The following is a 15,085-nucleotide window of genomic DNA, read 5'->3' as shown; positions in this document are numbered from 1 at the left end:
CTGCTCCATGTTTTTTCCGGGGACTGAGGTGAGGCTGACTGGCCTGTAGTTCCCAGGATCCTCCTTCTTCCCTTTTTTAAAGATTGGCACTACATTAGCCTTTTTCCAGTCATCCGGGACTTCCCCCGTTCGCCACGAGTTTTCAAAGATAATGGCCAATGGCTCTGCAATCACAGCCGCCAATTCCTTTAGCACTCTCGGATGCAACTCGTCCGGCCCCATGGACTTGTGCATGTCCAGCTTTTCTAAATAGTCCCTAACCACCTCTTTCTCCACAGAGGGCTGGCCATCTACTCCCCATGTTGTGATGCCCAGCGCAGCAGTCTGGGAGCTGTCCTTGTTAGTGAAGACAGAGGCAAAAAAAGCATTGAGCACATTAGCTTTTTCCACATCCTCTGTCACTAGGTTGCCTCCCTCATTCATTAAGGGGCCCACACTTTCCTTGGCTTTCTTCTTGTTGCCAACATACCTGAAGAAACCCTTCTTGTTACTCTTGACATCCCTTGCTAGCTGCAGCTCCAGGTGCGATTTGGCCCCCCTGATTTCATTCCTACATGCCCGAGCAATATTTTTATACTCTTCCCTGGTCATATGTCCAACCTTCCACTTCTTGGTGAAAAGCTTTAGGTTTTAGTGTTCTCTCAGTTCCATTACTTCTGTGGAAGGGTGAGGGAACTCTTTGATGGCTATGGTATCTTGAAGTTCAATAGCCAGCCATAAATGTACTATAGCATACAGTTAAAGCATGATTTTTACCCTGCACATGTAGTTGCTTGTGTTTGGGTACTTTTAAATTTAAGGAAACACTGAGGTGATTACTATCTATACTAAATCTATAGACATACTGTGAAATGCCTGGGTGTCAGTTTTCTTCAATAATAAACATATATGATACATGTACTATTCTGTGGTGATTGTTTTAAAAATTACTGCCTAAGCAAATTTAAGCATGTGACATGTAATAAGACTAATTATGTAAATATTACAGGTTCGTATTTCCAGTGTTTGTGGAAGAATTGGCGTAATAGATGACAGTATATTTTTCAATCTGGATTCTCTGAGACTTCCTGATGGTTATTCACCTCGTAGACATGACCTGGTCAATGTGGTGGTTGTGGAGAGTAACCAGTCATGTTACATTTGGAGAGCACTCTGCATGGCTCCCTCAGACAAGAATGGGTAACAGGAAACTTCTCATGTTTGAAGTTAAACATAACTCTTTTTTAAGAAGGGAGAGGAAATAACATGATTTATGCTCCCACAACTTCTTAAACCAGTTTTTAAAAACCCTCATTGAGGCCTACTAGGAGGTTCATTCTGACCATGGTTCAGTTTAAATTGGTTTAAAGGGACATGCTGCAGAACTGTGTTCATCGCCTTGAAATGCTTCCTGTAGCACTATGTCCTACTAATGGTCACTTGTGATAGCAACATAATACAGCTGTTTTGGTGTTCCTAGAGCTCCTGCTTATGTTGTTGATACTCTGTACTACCATGCAGTTAATTTGTAGTCTTCCTTATTTTGTTTTCTAAATTTGTCATTTTTATTATTTTTGCATGAAGTCCCTATACTAAACTGGTGCTTTAATTATCTGTTTTTAAAAATAGAGTTCATAGGTTGTCTTCTACTTGCCAATTGTAGCATCTTCCCCAGTATTGTAAAGGGTAGGGATGAATATCTGTCCACTGTCATAGCAGTGGGAGACATCTAGTGGGGGTTGGGTGGAATTTAAAAAACAAACTTTTTTATTAAAGAAAAGCTGCACTGTTTTTTTTTTTTTTCTTCTGTTGCCTTGGATAACTACAGAAAATTCATTTCAATCAGAATATGTAATTTCAGGTATTTTTCATTACTGCTTTGAAATTTCCCTCAATATGAGTTGAACATCTTTGTAATACCGAGGGTGTTACTGATAATTTAGACATAGCCAGAAAGTTGCAATCACTGACACTGATGGGAAACTGCAAGTGGTGGTATTTTTTGATTTTGGTGTGGGTTGTGTTACCTTTTTTTTAAAGTTTAGGCTGAAATCCGCAGTCACCTTAAAAATGTTTTAGACATCCATAAAGGGACTCCCATGAAGCCAGCAGCAGAAGAAGGAAACTTGAGAATTGTCCCGACCCAGTCATTTCACTTTGTACCTGATTCTAAAGCTTCTCCTGGCATTGGGCCATAAGAAGTTGCTCATGGAAAAACTGCCGTCTTTGCTGATTTTGGGCCCTGGTTTAACTCCCAGTGAAGTCAATAGGAGTCATTCCATATACTTTAGTGAGAGTTGGACCAGGCCTTTGAGGATGAGTAGGTTGGTTCCAAACCATTACAGGCTACATCCAAGATTTTGACCTCCCTAAAGAAAGGCTGTGTGTGTGTAATACATATATATATTTTTTTAAATCATTGCTTCCCCTAGTAAATGCAACTTAATAGCTTGGGGGTCATGGTAGATGGCTGAGAAAGCATTTTTGGACTTCTGTACTCAAACACTGAGGGAAAGTACTTAAGTTTTGTTGGATCTTTAAATGTAATATTTATTTTTATATTTTCCTGAGTCTAACCATTTAACTTTGATTCAACACAGTGTCATGATTTTTACAGACTATCTGCCGCTAGTGAAATGAACTTGGATGAGTCATATGAAAATTTAATGAGAGACAAAGGAGGACTGGAGGTGTCAAGAATGACTAACTTTGGAACACTTAAGCTAGGGGAGAGTAAAAACATGGTCATTTGGATAGAGTAAGCTCTCTAAATTATTCTCTTATAACTCTTTCCCTTTTGACTATGCTATTTCTTCTTCTTATACCATTCCTGACATTGAATTTCAGACCTTGCACATATCTGACAGGATCAAAGTTGAGTTGCATCCATGTTGCTCACCTTAATGGTCACCATTAAACATTCACCTTTACCAATAGATGGCACATCATGGACTCTGTTCCCACAGCTATTTCCTAGTCTAAATACAGAGGAATATTGTATAAGCTCTGACGATCTGTTATGCTGTACTAGAACCTAATCCATGGGTCCTACTTACATTAGCTTATATTAAAACTTCACAGATAACTTAATCCAGTGGTTTATTCTTTTTATTTTATTTATTTATATTTATCTTATTTTAGTTATCCTGAAAATTCTTCTCAATGGAGTTGATATCCATGCCATGCTTCAGTGAGGGTGGATTTATTGGAGTGTCACTGAATTTGATTCTGTCTTGATTTGTGTGTTCTGTATTGCAAGTAATCTTTTTCTCATAAATGTTGTTTACATATAACTGTTTAATTATTTCTAGGAATAAGGGAAATGTACCACATTCCTTAATCAGCTGCAGACTAGCTGGCTGGGAAAAAGAGAAGCAGTTTAGCTTTCAGTTGCCTGAAAAAGGCCAGAAGACTCCAACAACATTTTTGTCATCATCTGTTCCTGTGAAACAAGAGAATTTGTCAAAGGGGAACATCAATTCACTCAATGACAGTAGCGAACCTATGTGCCAGCCACTGAATAACGCATTTGTTATGAATAATGGAACCCCACCAGGTATGTGTGAGATACGTACACGTATGTAATGTCTAACTCTTTAAAGGCCTGTATGTTCCTTCAGTAGGACCTTGCATGCCCCACTTGTCAGTAAATAAGAACATAAGAATGGCCATACTGGGTCAGACTAATGGTCCATCTAGCCCAGTATCCTGACTTCCAACACTGGCCAGTGCCAGATGCTTCAAATGGAATGAATAGAACAGGGCAGTCATCAAGGATCCCTCCCCTGTTGTCCAGTCCCAGCATCTGGCAGTCAGAGGCTTAGGGACACCCAGTGTAGGGGTTGTATCCCTTACCATCTTGGCTAATAGCTATTGATATCCATAAATATATCTAGTTCCCTTTTGAATCCACTTGGTTTTCACTTCAGCAACTTCCCCTGGCAACAAGTTCAACGGGTTAACTGTGCATTGTGTGGAAAAAGCATTTCCTTTTGTTAGGCAGCAAGTTTAAAACCATTTCATTGGGAGGTTTCTGGTTCGTGTGTTTATGTGAAGGGGTAAATAACACCTCCACTTTCTCCACACCATTCATGATTTTATAAACCTCTATCATATAGTAATTAAAGCTTACTGTTATCTGTCTGTTTACTACAGAAGGAATTAATCCTAAGGATCCAAATTTAGCAAGAGAGAATAAAGATCTTGGTAGCAGAGAAGATGAAAATCTGTGCAGTGGAGAAAATGGACAAAGTGTGGAAGAACAGCCAATAGTTGAGGCGGAAGCTAGTGGGGAAATCTTCATACCACCTGAGGGAAAGACTTCCATTGTGATCATATGTACCGCAGTGTATGTGTGTTTTTTGGTTTTTTTTCAGCTGCTATGCCCAAGAAAGCTTAAGGATGAGATATTACCCTCAGATTTGCAGGCACAGCTCCAGTTGACTGCAGTGGGAAGTGCATGTGTATATGTGAAGGCAGAATTGGTCCAATACTTTTTGAATTTACAAGGCAGCAACATAATGCTTTTAGGTCAGTCTGCATTTTAAACATCTAGTTCTTCTTCAAGTGCTTGCTCATATCCATTCCCATGTAGGTGTGTGCACACCACGTGCACAGTCACCGGAAGATTTTTTCCCTCAGTGGTATATGTTGGGTCGGCTCAAGAACCCCCTGGAGTCGCATCCTCATGGTGCTGTATATAAGGGCCTGCCGACACGTTCCCCCCCCCCCCCCCCTTGGTTCCTTCTTTCCGCCTGTAATGGTTTTTGGAACTGCTCATTTTTGCTCTGCAGGTACTCCCCAGTGGACTTTTCTTGTGCTTGTACTTTTTCCTGTAAACAGTTATAGAAAAGTTTAGTAGTTAGTGTTACAGTTAGTGTAGTGAAGGATCCCGCTTAACAAAGTTCTTTCCCACCCAGGCATTGGGGCATGCCTTGGTTTCCAGGGTGTAAGCTGTGTGAGCTTGCCATAAACCTATGCCTCTCAGTGACCCCTACTCTAGTTGTCTCAGGTCTTTGGGTGAATCTCACCTGCGTGATCAGTGCAGGATCTGTAGAGGTTTTAAGCCCCAGACTCAAGGAAAGGGAGCAGAGGCTAAATTCCTCTTAATGGAGATGGCTCTTTGTTCTTCTTGGAGCCAGGTCACCCCAACTTGGCACCAAGCACCTCTGACTCCAGAAGGTGCACACCGGCTTCCATGGGGGACAGGCACTGCAGCCCGGCCTTCCCAGCACTGAGGCAAGATTCCTTGTTGGCATGGCACGACTCCAGGCACTGCCACATTTCGCCAGTGTAGAGGAGGTCGGTACAGGAGAGTGCATGGGCACCACTCCCACTCTCTGGTCCTGTGCAAGAAGCAGCGGAAAACTGATAGGGGCACTTCCCTATCCTGAAGCCTACCCGCCATAAAGACTTCGGCAGGCAAGATCACTTGGGCTCAACAACCGCTGCTGCTGACCATTGACTCCTGCCCCTGCAAGGAAACCATCAAGTCTGGTGCTATTGGACTCTCCCCCCAGGGAGAGCCATAGGAACATGGGAATGGCACTCCCGTCCACACTGGAGGCATTCTGGGCGGCATGGGATCTGATGTCCCTCCCGGAGCCACCGTCACCACCTAGATGTGAGCCAGTACCAGAGGCGAAAGTAATTGCGACACCGAAGCAGGTACCGTCAAAAGGGAAGCCGGTGATGATGCAGTATCCCCAACCGGCATCGCACCCCCGTGGTGTCCAAGGAGTGAATCCTCAGCATCTGACTCGGAACCTGAGTCCTATGTCTCAAGAAAGAGCTGGCACCGATTGCACCAATGGTACCGGAATAACGAGATGAGCCGGGGACTCGCACTCATGGGCTGGCCAGTACAGTGGCAGGTGCCGGTGCAGGGGCCCTTCTGGACTCCTTGGGCATTTCATCAGGCTCAGGGTCCTCAGTCAAGGAGGTCAGATTTGGTGACTTTGGAGGGTTGAGCCCCACCACCACCATCACCACCTCTAACAGTCAAAGAACTGATCACCTACCACTGTTTCCAGACATGATCTCCCAGGATCACGGACATCTCCTTCATCCGGGTCTCAGATCCTTCCACCCGACAGTTTGGAAGCTCCATGGCTGAACCCTTTGGAGTTAGCATGCTTGGAGCCGGTTCAGGAGATCCTGTTAGGGAGCAGAAAACCATCCACCAGGGCCACCTGTCTGGTGAAATGGAAAAGGTTCTCTATCTGGGCTGGACAGAAGGGGATCTTGCCCACTTGAACTACAATACCGACTATTGGTTACATCTAAACCATCCAGGATTGTCTGTGTCTTCGATTAGGGTGCACCTGGCAGCTATCTTGGCCTTCCACCCAGGTTGAGTGGCAGGTCCATCTTTGCTATTGTGTTCTATAGCCGTTTCCTTAAAGGACTGGACAGACTCTACCCACAGGTAAAATAGACAGTCCCACCTTGGGATCTTAACTTGGCCCTCCTCAAGACTGACGGGGGCACCATTTGAGCCTTTGGTGGCATGCTCTTTGCTCTACTTATGGAAAGTGGCTTTCCTCATAGCCATCAGAGTGGGCAAGAGGGTCTCATAAATCAGGGCCCTCACTTCAGAGCCACCCTACGCAGTTTTCATCAAGGACAAAGTTCAGCTTGGTCTGTTCTCTGCTTGCTTTACCTGGGTTACAGCTCTTCTCTGACCTTGGCTTGGTAAATGCTGCCACCACCCAAATGACGACAAAAAAAAAAATCCTTGGATCCAGGAAGAAACACTTGGGAATTCCTCCCTGTGGGATACCCTCAAGCTCTTTCATCACCACCCCCGGGGAGGAGCTGAGAAAGAAAACAAAGGAAATTAGCTGTGCAGTCAGCTAATCAAACAAGCACAGACCTCTTAGGGCACCAAAAATCCAATCCTGTTCTTAAAAAAGGTACATTTTATTTAAAAACAAAAAGGAAAAAAATACATCTGGAACTTAAGCTTTTGCTTAGGCACCCGCCACCTTCCAGAGATTGGTAGATAACAACCTGGCTGGATTTGGGGAATTTGCAGTTGCCTACCTTGACGATGTGGCTGTATTCTCAGATTCATCGGCAGAACCCCCTGGAAAACCTCCAAACTGTCTTCCAGCGCATAAGGGAGGCAGGACTAACTGTTAAGGCCAAAAAGTGTCAAATAGGCCTAAACAGGGTAATGTACCTTGGACACGGGGTGGGTCAAGGTACTATCAACCCCCTTCAGGCTAAGGTAAATGCTATCCATAATTGGCCTGTCCCTCAGTCAAAAAGCAGGTCCAATCCTTCTTGGGCTTGGCCGGATATTACTGACGATTTGTACCAAACTACAGCCAAATTGCCAGCCCACTGACAGACCTGACCAAGAAAAAACAGCCAAATGCAGTTCAGTGGACTGAGAAGTGTCAGAAAGCCTTTAACCAGCTTAAGGTGGCCCTTACGTCTGACCCTGTACTGAGGGTCCCGGACTTCAACCAACCGTTCGTTGTAACCACAGATGCGTCCAAGCATGGTGTGGGAGTAGTTTTAATGAAGGAAGGACCAGATCAACAATTCCATCGTGTCGTGTTTCTCAGCAAAAAACTTTCTGAGAGGGAAAGCCGCTAGTCAGTCTCAGAAAAAGAATGTTACGCTATTGTGTATGCTCTGGAGAAGCTACGCCCATATATTTGGGGATGGCAGTTCTACCTGCAGGCTGACCGTGCTGTACTGAAGTGGCTTCACACAGTCAAAGAGACTAACAGGAAATTTTTTCGGTGGAATGTAGCTCTCCAAAACTTTGATTTTGAAATACAGCACATTTCAGGAGCCTCTCACAAAGTGGCTGATTCACTCTCCTGGGAAGGTTTCCCAGAATCAGCCAGGTAAAAATGTCCCTGCATTCTAAGTCATTGTAGTCCTTAAAATGTAAAAAGTACTGTTTAGTTCTTCATGTATAGTAAAATTAGAGGTGTATGTATCTTATTAACTCTTTCCTAAACCTCCAGGAAGAAATCCCAGCTGGTGTGGACCCAACCTGAATTAGACTGGCCAGCACTCTCTGTGATTTGGGAGGCGTGTGATCCATGAAGTGAGGGGGAGTAGCTCCCTTTGATGGACACCCAGCCAGCCAGTTAGCTGTAAAATCCCTCTTGGTCTGTTCTCTGCTTGCTTTATCTGTAAATGGTTAACAATCCCACAGGTAAAAGAAAAGGAGTGGGCACCTGACCAAAAGAGCCAATGGGAAGGTAGAACTTTTTAAAATTGGGAAAGAAACTTTCCCTTTGTGTGGTGGTCTCCCAGCAGCAATGCTGTAAGCAGCTTTAAGCCAGGTATGATTATAGATGATCAATTCATACCTTGAACCTACTTATCTGAAGCCGCAGATATGTAAGAAAATTAGTGAATGTCTAAAAAGACGCAATTAGGGTTATTTCTTGTTGGCTTGTGGACTCTTCTGTGCTAACCCCGGATGCTTTTGTTTGCTTGTAACCTTTAAGCTGAACCCCCAAAGAAAGCTATTTTGAGTACTTGATTTTTGGAATTGCTCTTTTAAAATCTAGCAAAAGCCTAAGTTCCAGATATATTTTTTTTCTTTTTTTGTTTTTAATAAATTTTACCTTTTTTAATTACGGGATTGGATTTTTGGTGTCCTAAGAGCTTTGTGCATATGCTGTTTGATTAGCTGGTGGCAACAGCTAATTTCCTTTGTTTTCTTTTTCAGCTTTTCCCCGGGGGAGGGGGGAAGAGCTTAAGGGTACCCCACAGGGAGGAATTCCCAAGTGTTTCTTCCTAGGTCCAAGGGTTTGGGGTTGCATTTGGGCGGTGGCAGCATTTACCAAACCAAGGGCAGAGAAAAGCTGTAGCCTTGGGAGCTTAATATAAGCCTGGAGTGGCAGGTGTTAATTTTTAAAATCCTTCCAGGCCCCCACTTTCTGCACTTGGAGTGACAGAGTGGGGATTCAGCCTTGACAGATGGTATTGCAGTTCCACAATAACCAGGAGGTTTTCCTCCTTGTGTTCTTCCTGAAGCTACCTGCCAATAGCCAGGAGCAGAGGTGCCATGCGCTAGACATCAGGTGGATGCTGGTTTTTACCTAGATAGGGTCAGATCGTTTAGGAGGACTACTCAGCTCTTTGTAGCAGTGGCTGATAGGATGAAGGGCCTCCCAGTCTCAGCCTAAAGAATTTCTTCGTGGATTACCTCGTGTATTCACATGTGCTATGACTTGGCAAAGGTCCCTTCTCTGGCACTGGCAGCCTGCTTGACAAGGGCGCAAGCATCTTCACTAGCATTCGTGGCACAGGTTCCCATCCACGATATCTGTAGAGCAGCCACATGGTCTTCAGTCCACACCTTTGCAACCCATTATGCTATCACGCAGCAGGCCAGAGATGATGCTGGATTTGGCAAAGCAGTGCTACAGTCTGCTTGTTGTTGAACTCTGAACCCACTTCGTCTATCTGCTTGGGAATCACCTGCATGGGAATGGACATGAGCAAGCCCACAACAAAGAAAAAAATTACTAATCTTTTCATAACTATTGTTCTTTGAGATGTCATGTCATTCCCAAGCCTACCCTCCTACTCCTTTGTCAGAGTTGCCTGCAAGAAGGAACTGAAGGGGTGGTGGGGTGGCAGGCCCCTATATAGCGCCATGAGGGTGCGACTTTAGGGCACACTGGGGCTGACCCAACAGATACTACTGAGGGAAAAATCTTTCTGTGACTGTGCACGTGGCTTGCACACACCTACATGGGAATGGACATGAGCAATGCATCTCAAAGAACAACAGTTAGGGAAAGATGAGTAACGGTTTTTTCAGGTTTTTTTTAAGGGTAAAGAAGTAAATTGACAAAGCAGAATGAGTGAGTCCATGTTTTAATAACACTAGTAAGACATGGTCTGTCTTTGAGCAAAAAATACCCAGAGTGTATATTTTTATGGATAGTTTTTAAGATCCTGAGCTTTATAAATACTCTGTCATGGGATACTCAAAACTGAGCTGTTCTGGAAACTTAACTTTTTTTGTTTGCCTACATATTAGATTTCTGTAATATAACTGTGTAGAGCACACAGATTCTGCTTCACAGGAAGGATTAACAAAAATCTGCAACTAGGGTTTTTGATTTCAAAAGGGCTGACTTTCAAAAATTAAGGAAATCAGTTAGGGAAGTGGATTGGACTGAGGAATTTATGGATCTAAAGGTAGAGGAGGCCTGGGATTATTTTAAATCAAAGCTGCAGAAGCTATCGGAAGCCTGCATCCCAAGAAAGGGGAAAAAATTCATAGGCAGGAGTTGTAGACCAAGCTGGAAGAGCAAGCATCTCAGAGAGGTGATTAAGAAAAAGCAGAAAGCATACAGGGAGTGGAAGAAGGGAGGGATCAGCAAGGAAAGCTACCTTATTGCGGTCAGAACATGTAGGGTTAAAGTGAGACAGGCTAAAAGTCAAGTAGAGTTGGACCTTGCAAAGCGAATTAAAACCAATAGTAAAAGGTTCTATAGCCATATAAATAAGAAAACAAAGAAAGAAGAAGTGGGACTGCTAAACACTGAGGATGGAGTGGAGGTCAAGGATAATCTAGACATGGCCCAATATCTAAACAGATACTTTGCCTCAGTCTTTAATAAGACTAAAGAGGATCTTAGGGATAATAGTAGCATGACAAATGGGAATGAGGATATGGAGGTAGACATGACCATATTTGAGGTAGAAGTGAAACTCAAACAGCTTAATGGGACTAAATCGGGGGGCCCAGATAATCTTCATCCAAGAATATTAAAGGAATTGGCACCTGAAATTGCAAGCCCATTAGCAAGAATTTTTAATGAATCTGTAAACTCAGGGGTTGTACTGTATGATTGGAGAATTGCTAACATAGTTCCTATTTTTAAGAAAGGGAAAAAAGTGATCCGGGTAATTATAGGCCTGTTAGTTTGACATCTGTAGTTTGCAAGGTCTTGGAAAAAGTTTTGAAGGAGAAGGTAGTTAAGGACATTGAAGTCAATGGTAAATGGGACAAAATACAACATGGTTTTACAAAAGGTAGATCATGCCAAACCAACCTGATCTCCTTCTTTCAGAAAGTAACAGATTTTTTAGACAAAGGAAACGCAGTGGATCTAATTTACCTAGATTTCAGTAAGGCATTTGATACTGTGCCACATGGGGAATTATTAGTTAAATTGGGTAAGATGGGGATCAATATGAAAATTGAAAGGTGGATAAGGAATTGGTTAAAGGGGAGACTACAACGGGTCCTACTGAAAGGTGAACTGTCAAGCTGGAGAGAGGTTACCAGTGGAGTTCCTCAAGGATCGGTTTTGGGACCAATCTTATTTAATCTTTTTATTACTGACCTCAGCACAAAAAGTGGGAGTGTGCTAATAAAGTTTGCGGATGATACAAAGCTGGGAGGTATAGCCAATTTAGAGAAGGACAGGGATATCCTACAGGAGGATCTGGATGACCTTGTAAATTGGAGTAATAGTAATAGTATGAAATTTAATAGTGAGAAGTGTAAGGTCATGCATTTAGGGATTAATAACAAGAATTTTAGTTATAAGCTAGGGACGCATCAATTAGAAGTAACGGAGGAGGAGAAGGACCTTGGAGTATTGGTTGATCATAGGATGACTGTGAGCCACCAATGTGATATGGCTGTGAAAAAAGCTAATGCGGTCTTGGGATGCATCAGGAGAGGTATTTTCAGTAGAGAAAAGGAGGTTTTAGTACCGTTATACAAGGCACTGGTGAGCCTCACCTGGAATACTGTGTGCAGTTCTGGTCTCCCATGTTTAAGAAGGATGAATTCAAACTCAAACAGATACAGAGAAGGGCTAGTAGGATGATCCGAGGAATGGAAAACTTGTCTTTATGAAAGGAGACTCAAGGACCTTGGCTTGTTTAGCCTAACTAAAAGAAGGTTGAGGGGAGATATGATTGCTCTCTCTAAATATATCAGAGGGATAAATACCAGAGAGGAAGAGGAATTATTTAAGCTCAGTACCAATGTGGACACAAGAACTAATGGATATAAACTGGCCACCAGGAAATTTAGACTAGAAATTAGACGATGGTTTCTAACCATCAGAGGAGTGAAGTTTTGGAATAGCCTTCCAAGGGAAGCAGTGGGGGCAAAATATCTATCTGGTTTTAAGATTAAACTCGATAAGTTTATGGAGGAGATGGTATGATGGGATAACATGGTTTTGGTAATTAAATATTCATGGTAAATAGGCCCAATGGCCTGTGATGGGATGGGATCTGAGTTACTACAGAAAATTCTTTCCTGGGTATCTGGCTTGTGAATCTTGCCCATATGCTCAGGGTTTAGCTGATTGCCATATTTGGGGTCGGGAAGGAATTTTCCTCCAGGGCAGATTGGAAGAGGCCCTGGAGGTTTTTCACCTTCCTCTGTAGCATGGGGCACGGGTCACTTGCTGGAGGATTCTCTGCTCCTTGAAGTCTTTAAACTACAATTGGAGGACTTCAATAGCACAGCTATAGGTGTGAGGTTTTTTGCAGGAGTGGTGGATGAAATTGTGCAGGAGGTCAGACTAGATGATCATAATGGTCCCTTCTGACCTAAATATCTATGACGTTAGCTGATTTAAAGAAAACTCTTCAGTTTAATAACGGAGCCACATGCCATGCAAAATATTTTATTTTTGTGAAACAGTGTTATAAATGTGCATCATACTTGTGTGATTCTAATTTAAAACATAGTACAATTTTATCCTGTTTTTCCATCTCCATTGCTACACTGTCACTAAAACAATGGTGCAGCAACTTAAATTTCCAGTTTTTATGAGAGCTGTTTTAGATAGAGTAGCCCTTATAGAAATTGGAGAAAAACCTTCTTTTAGGGTAGGATCTGTTTGTGAAACCCACCTCTGAAGGAGAAATACAGATTGGGACCCTACTATATGTGGATTGGATAACTCTGTACATATCTTCATGAGAGAACGGTAAGAGGATGCTGAAGCTTTAGGGAGGCAACAGGTGTGGGATAAGTGGGGGGCTTGGAAATCACTGGGTAGTTGTTTTGTATAAGGCTGAGCACCTTTATAGGCACGTAAGCCCAGGTCCTCAAAGGTATTTAGGCTCCTAATTTCAGTGAAAGTAAGGAGCCTACACACCTTTGTTGATCTGGGACTTAATGTTTGTTGTAAATTTCAGTGGGAGGGCTAGTTAAGAGTCAGACAGCTGGGGGGATTGGGGGTAGAGGATCAGAACTAAGTTATATGTGTTGAAGAGGTGAGGAGAAAATTTGGTGCTGGGACAGAACCTGGAAAGAAATTAAAGGATAGGTTGTGTGGGATAAGAGCTCTGATAGTCTGGAGCATAAGCTCCTCAAACTCTCCTTTGCAGGAATTTGCACTCCCCTTGTTGCCACTTCCTCTGCTGACAGGAAATGCTTGTCTTTGAGGGGTCAGGCTGGGACTTCCCTCTTCCTCACTAGCTCTGTCAGCTCCTGGAGGTCCATGCAGAGGAACATAGACCTCCAGAAGAGCAGAGTTTTTGCTGCTGTGTAATGAGATGCATCCTGGATGAGGGCCTTTCAGCAGTGGAGTGACTGTGCACAGGATATACTTTTGGCTAACTCCATTCAGTTTTAGTAATCACAAGGGTGTACTTGTGATTATAGTAGGTACAAAATTTTCAGACTGGTACTTCTGTTCTAAAGCACAGTTCCCCTTTAAACTTTTTTTCAAGGTCAGGCTTGTTAATATTTGGACTTTTTTAGTGCTTAGATTTTTTTTTTTAAACTTTTAGGGAATGTTAGCTGGACTCAACTAAAACTCTTCAAAATTTTGTGAATGTGACGAATTCTTCTATATCCGCCATTACTTGATTTTTAGGGAGGTCCCTCAAAACCTAATCAGTCTCTTTCAACAATATTGTGATCGCTGAACTGATAAGTAAAATCTGTGGTTTTGAAGAACCTAACTTATTTTTGCTTGTTTACTTAAAGAAACCTTGGCCGCTGCAAAGAACTTCTGTTGCTTTGTTTTTCTGATTTTATTATTGGACGCTACATTGAAGTAACTGTAATAAATGAAGAGGAATCTCTAATAGCAGCCACTGAACCATTCTCCCTAAGAAAGCATAAAGTTATTCCGGAGTTACAGCACATGAAGACTACAGTGGCTGTAACAGAACGCAAAAGGTACTAGCAAATAAATCCACATTCAGCTGTGTCAAATATGAAGGATATGGAAAGGCATGCCTTTATATAATGCTAATTGAAGTAAATGTATAACTTTAGTTTCAGGGCAGTTTATCGTACTGAACTAGCTTATCTCCTGTTTGTAGCTACTATTCATTCAGTAAACTGGAAAAAGAAATAAAAACAGGGGTTTTTCTTCAGAGCTCCGTTGACTGAAATAGTTTTTCCCTGTTCAGCAAACTATTTGAACTTTCTTTACAGATGTTTTTCTTATGATTCACAAACTGTCCTCCTGCTGCATGTTATACACTTAAGAATGAGCTAGAGGCTAATTAAAACTAAAGGTGTTGCCAGAGTGCACCCACTGGTAGGAGTGGTGCAATCTCATGGTGTTTTAGACAGCAAGACAGAAACCCAGGAAATCCCTTGACTGAATTACTGATATGTGAGACATTGGTCAAGTCATTTGATGTAACTGGGTCTTGGCAATACAAACTAGAAATTTCTTGAATGAAAAACTGGAAGCGGTCCTTAGATAAGTAAATTTTCACAACAGACAAAATACATTTTAACAGATACTCTAAAACTGTAACTAACATTAAATTGTTCACCATGACACCTTCGGTAGGGAGGAAAAAGTTGGGGTCATAACATTTGAAAGTAAAACATGCTTCTATAACAACATTCTCTTCCTCACCTCAATGTAGCAAACTTCTGTTCCTTGTTTTTATTTGAACCTAAACTGGAAAAAGTTTCATTTACTGTACTTACGCTTTGGTATTGCTGTCTTTGTAGCCTTGAGGATGGTGTTTGCTAACTTGTGGTCCTTCATGTGAATCTTTTTTTTTAAACTTATGCTTACTTTAGTAACTACAGAATCTTGAGTTTTGTTCTTACTCTTTAGTAAAGAAATCCACACTAACCAGCTCAGTTCAGTTTGTAAGAACTACTTTG

General features: G+C 42.4%; 1 protein-coding gene across 1 annotated transcript in view; it reads left to right on the top strand.

Moving 5' to 3' along the window:
- Positions 1-15,085, top strand: part of MOV10L1 (Mov10 like RNA helicase 1) — an 83,236-nt gene that overhangs the window by 13,895 nt on the left and 54,256 nt on the right. The window contains exons 5-9 of the mRNA XM_073331779.1: positions 989-1,179; positions 2,597-2,737; positions 3,291-3,535; positions 4,135-4,327; positions 13,937-14,131. Of these exons, the coding sequence (XP_073187880.1) occupies positions 989-1,179; positions 2,597-2,737; positions 3,291-3,535; positions 4,135-4,327; positions 13,937-14,131 (965 nt within the window). The remainder of the gene's footprint in view (positions 1-988; positions 1,180-2,596; positions 2,738-3,290; positions 3,536-4,134; positions 4,328-13,936; positions 14,132-15,085) is intronic.

The sequence above is a fragment of the Lepidochelys kempii genome, chromosome 1 (genome assembly GCF_965140265.1).
Source record: "Lepidochelys kempii isolate rLepKem1 chromosome 1, rLepKem1.hap2, whole genome shotgun sequence".
NCBI classification, from domain to species: Eukaryota; Metazoa; Chordata; order Testudines; family Cheloniidae; genus Lepidochelys; species Lepidochelys kempii.
The sequence above is the reverse complement of the archived record's forward strand: the minus strand, read 5'-3'. Positions and strand labels throughout refer to the sequence as shown.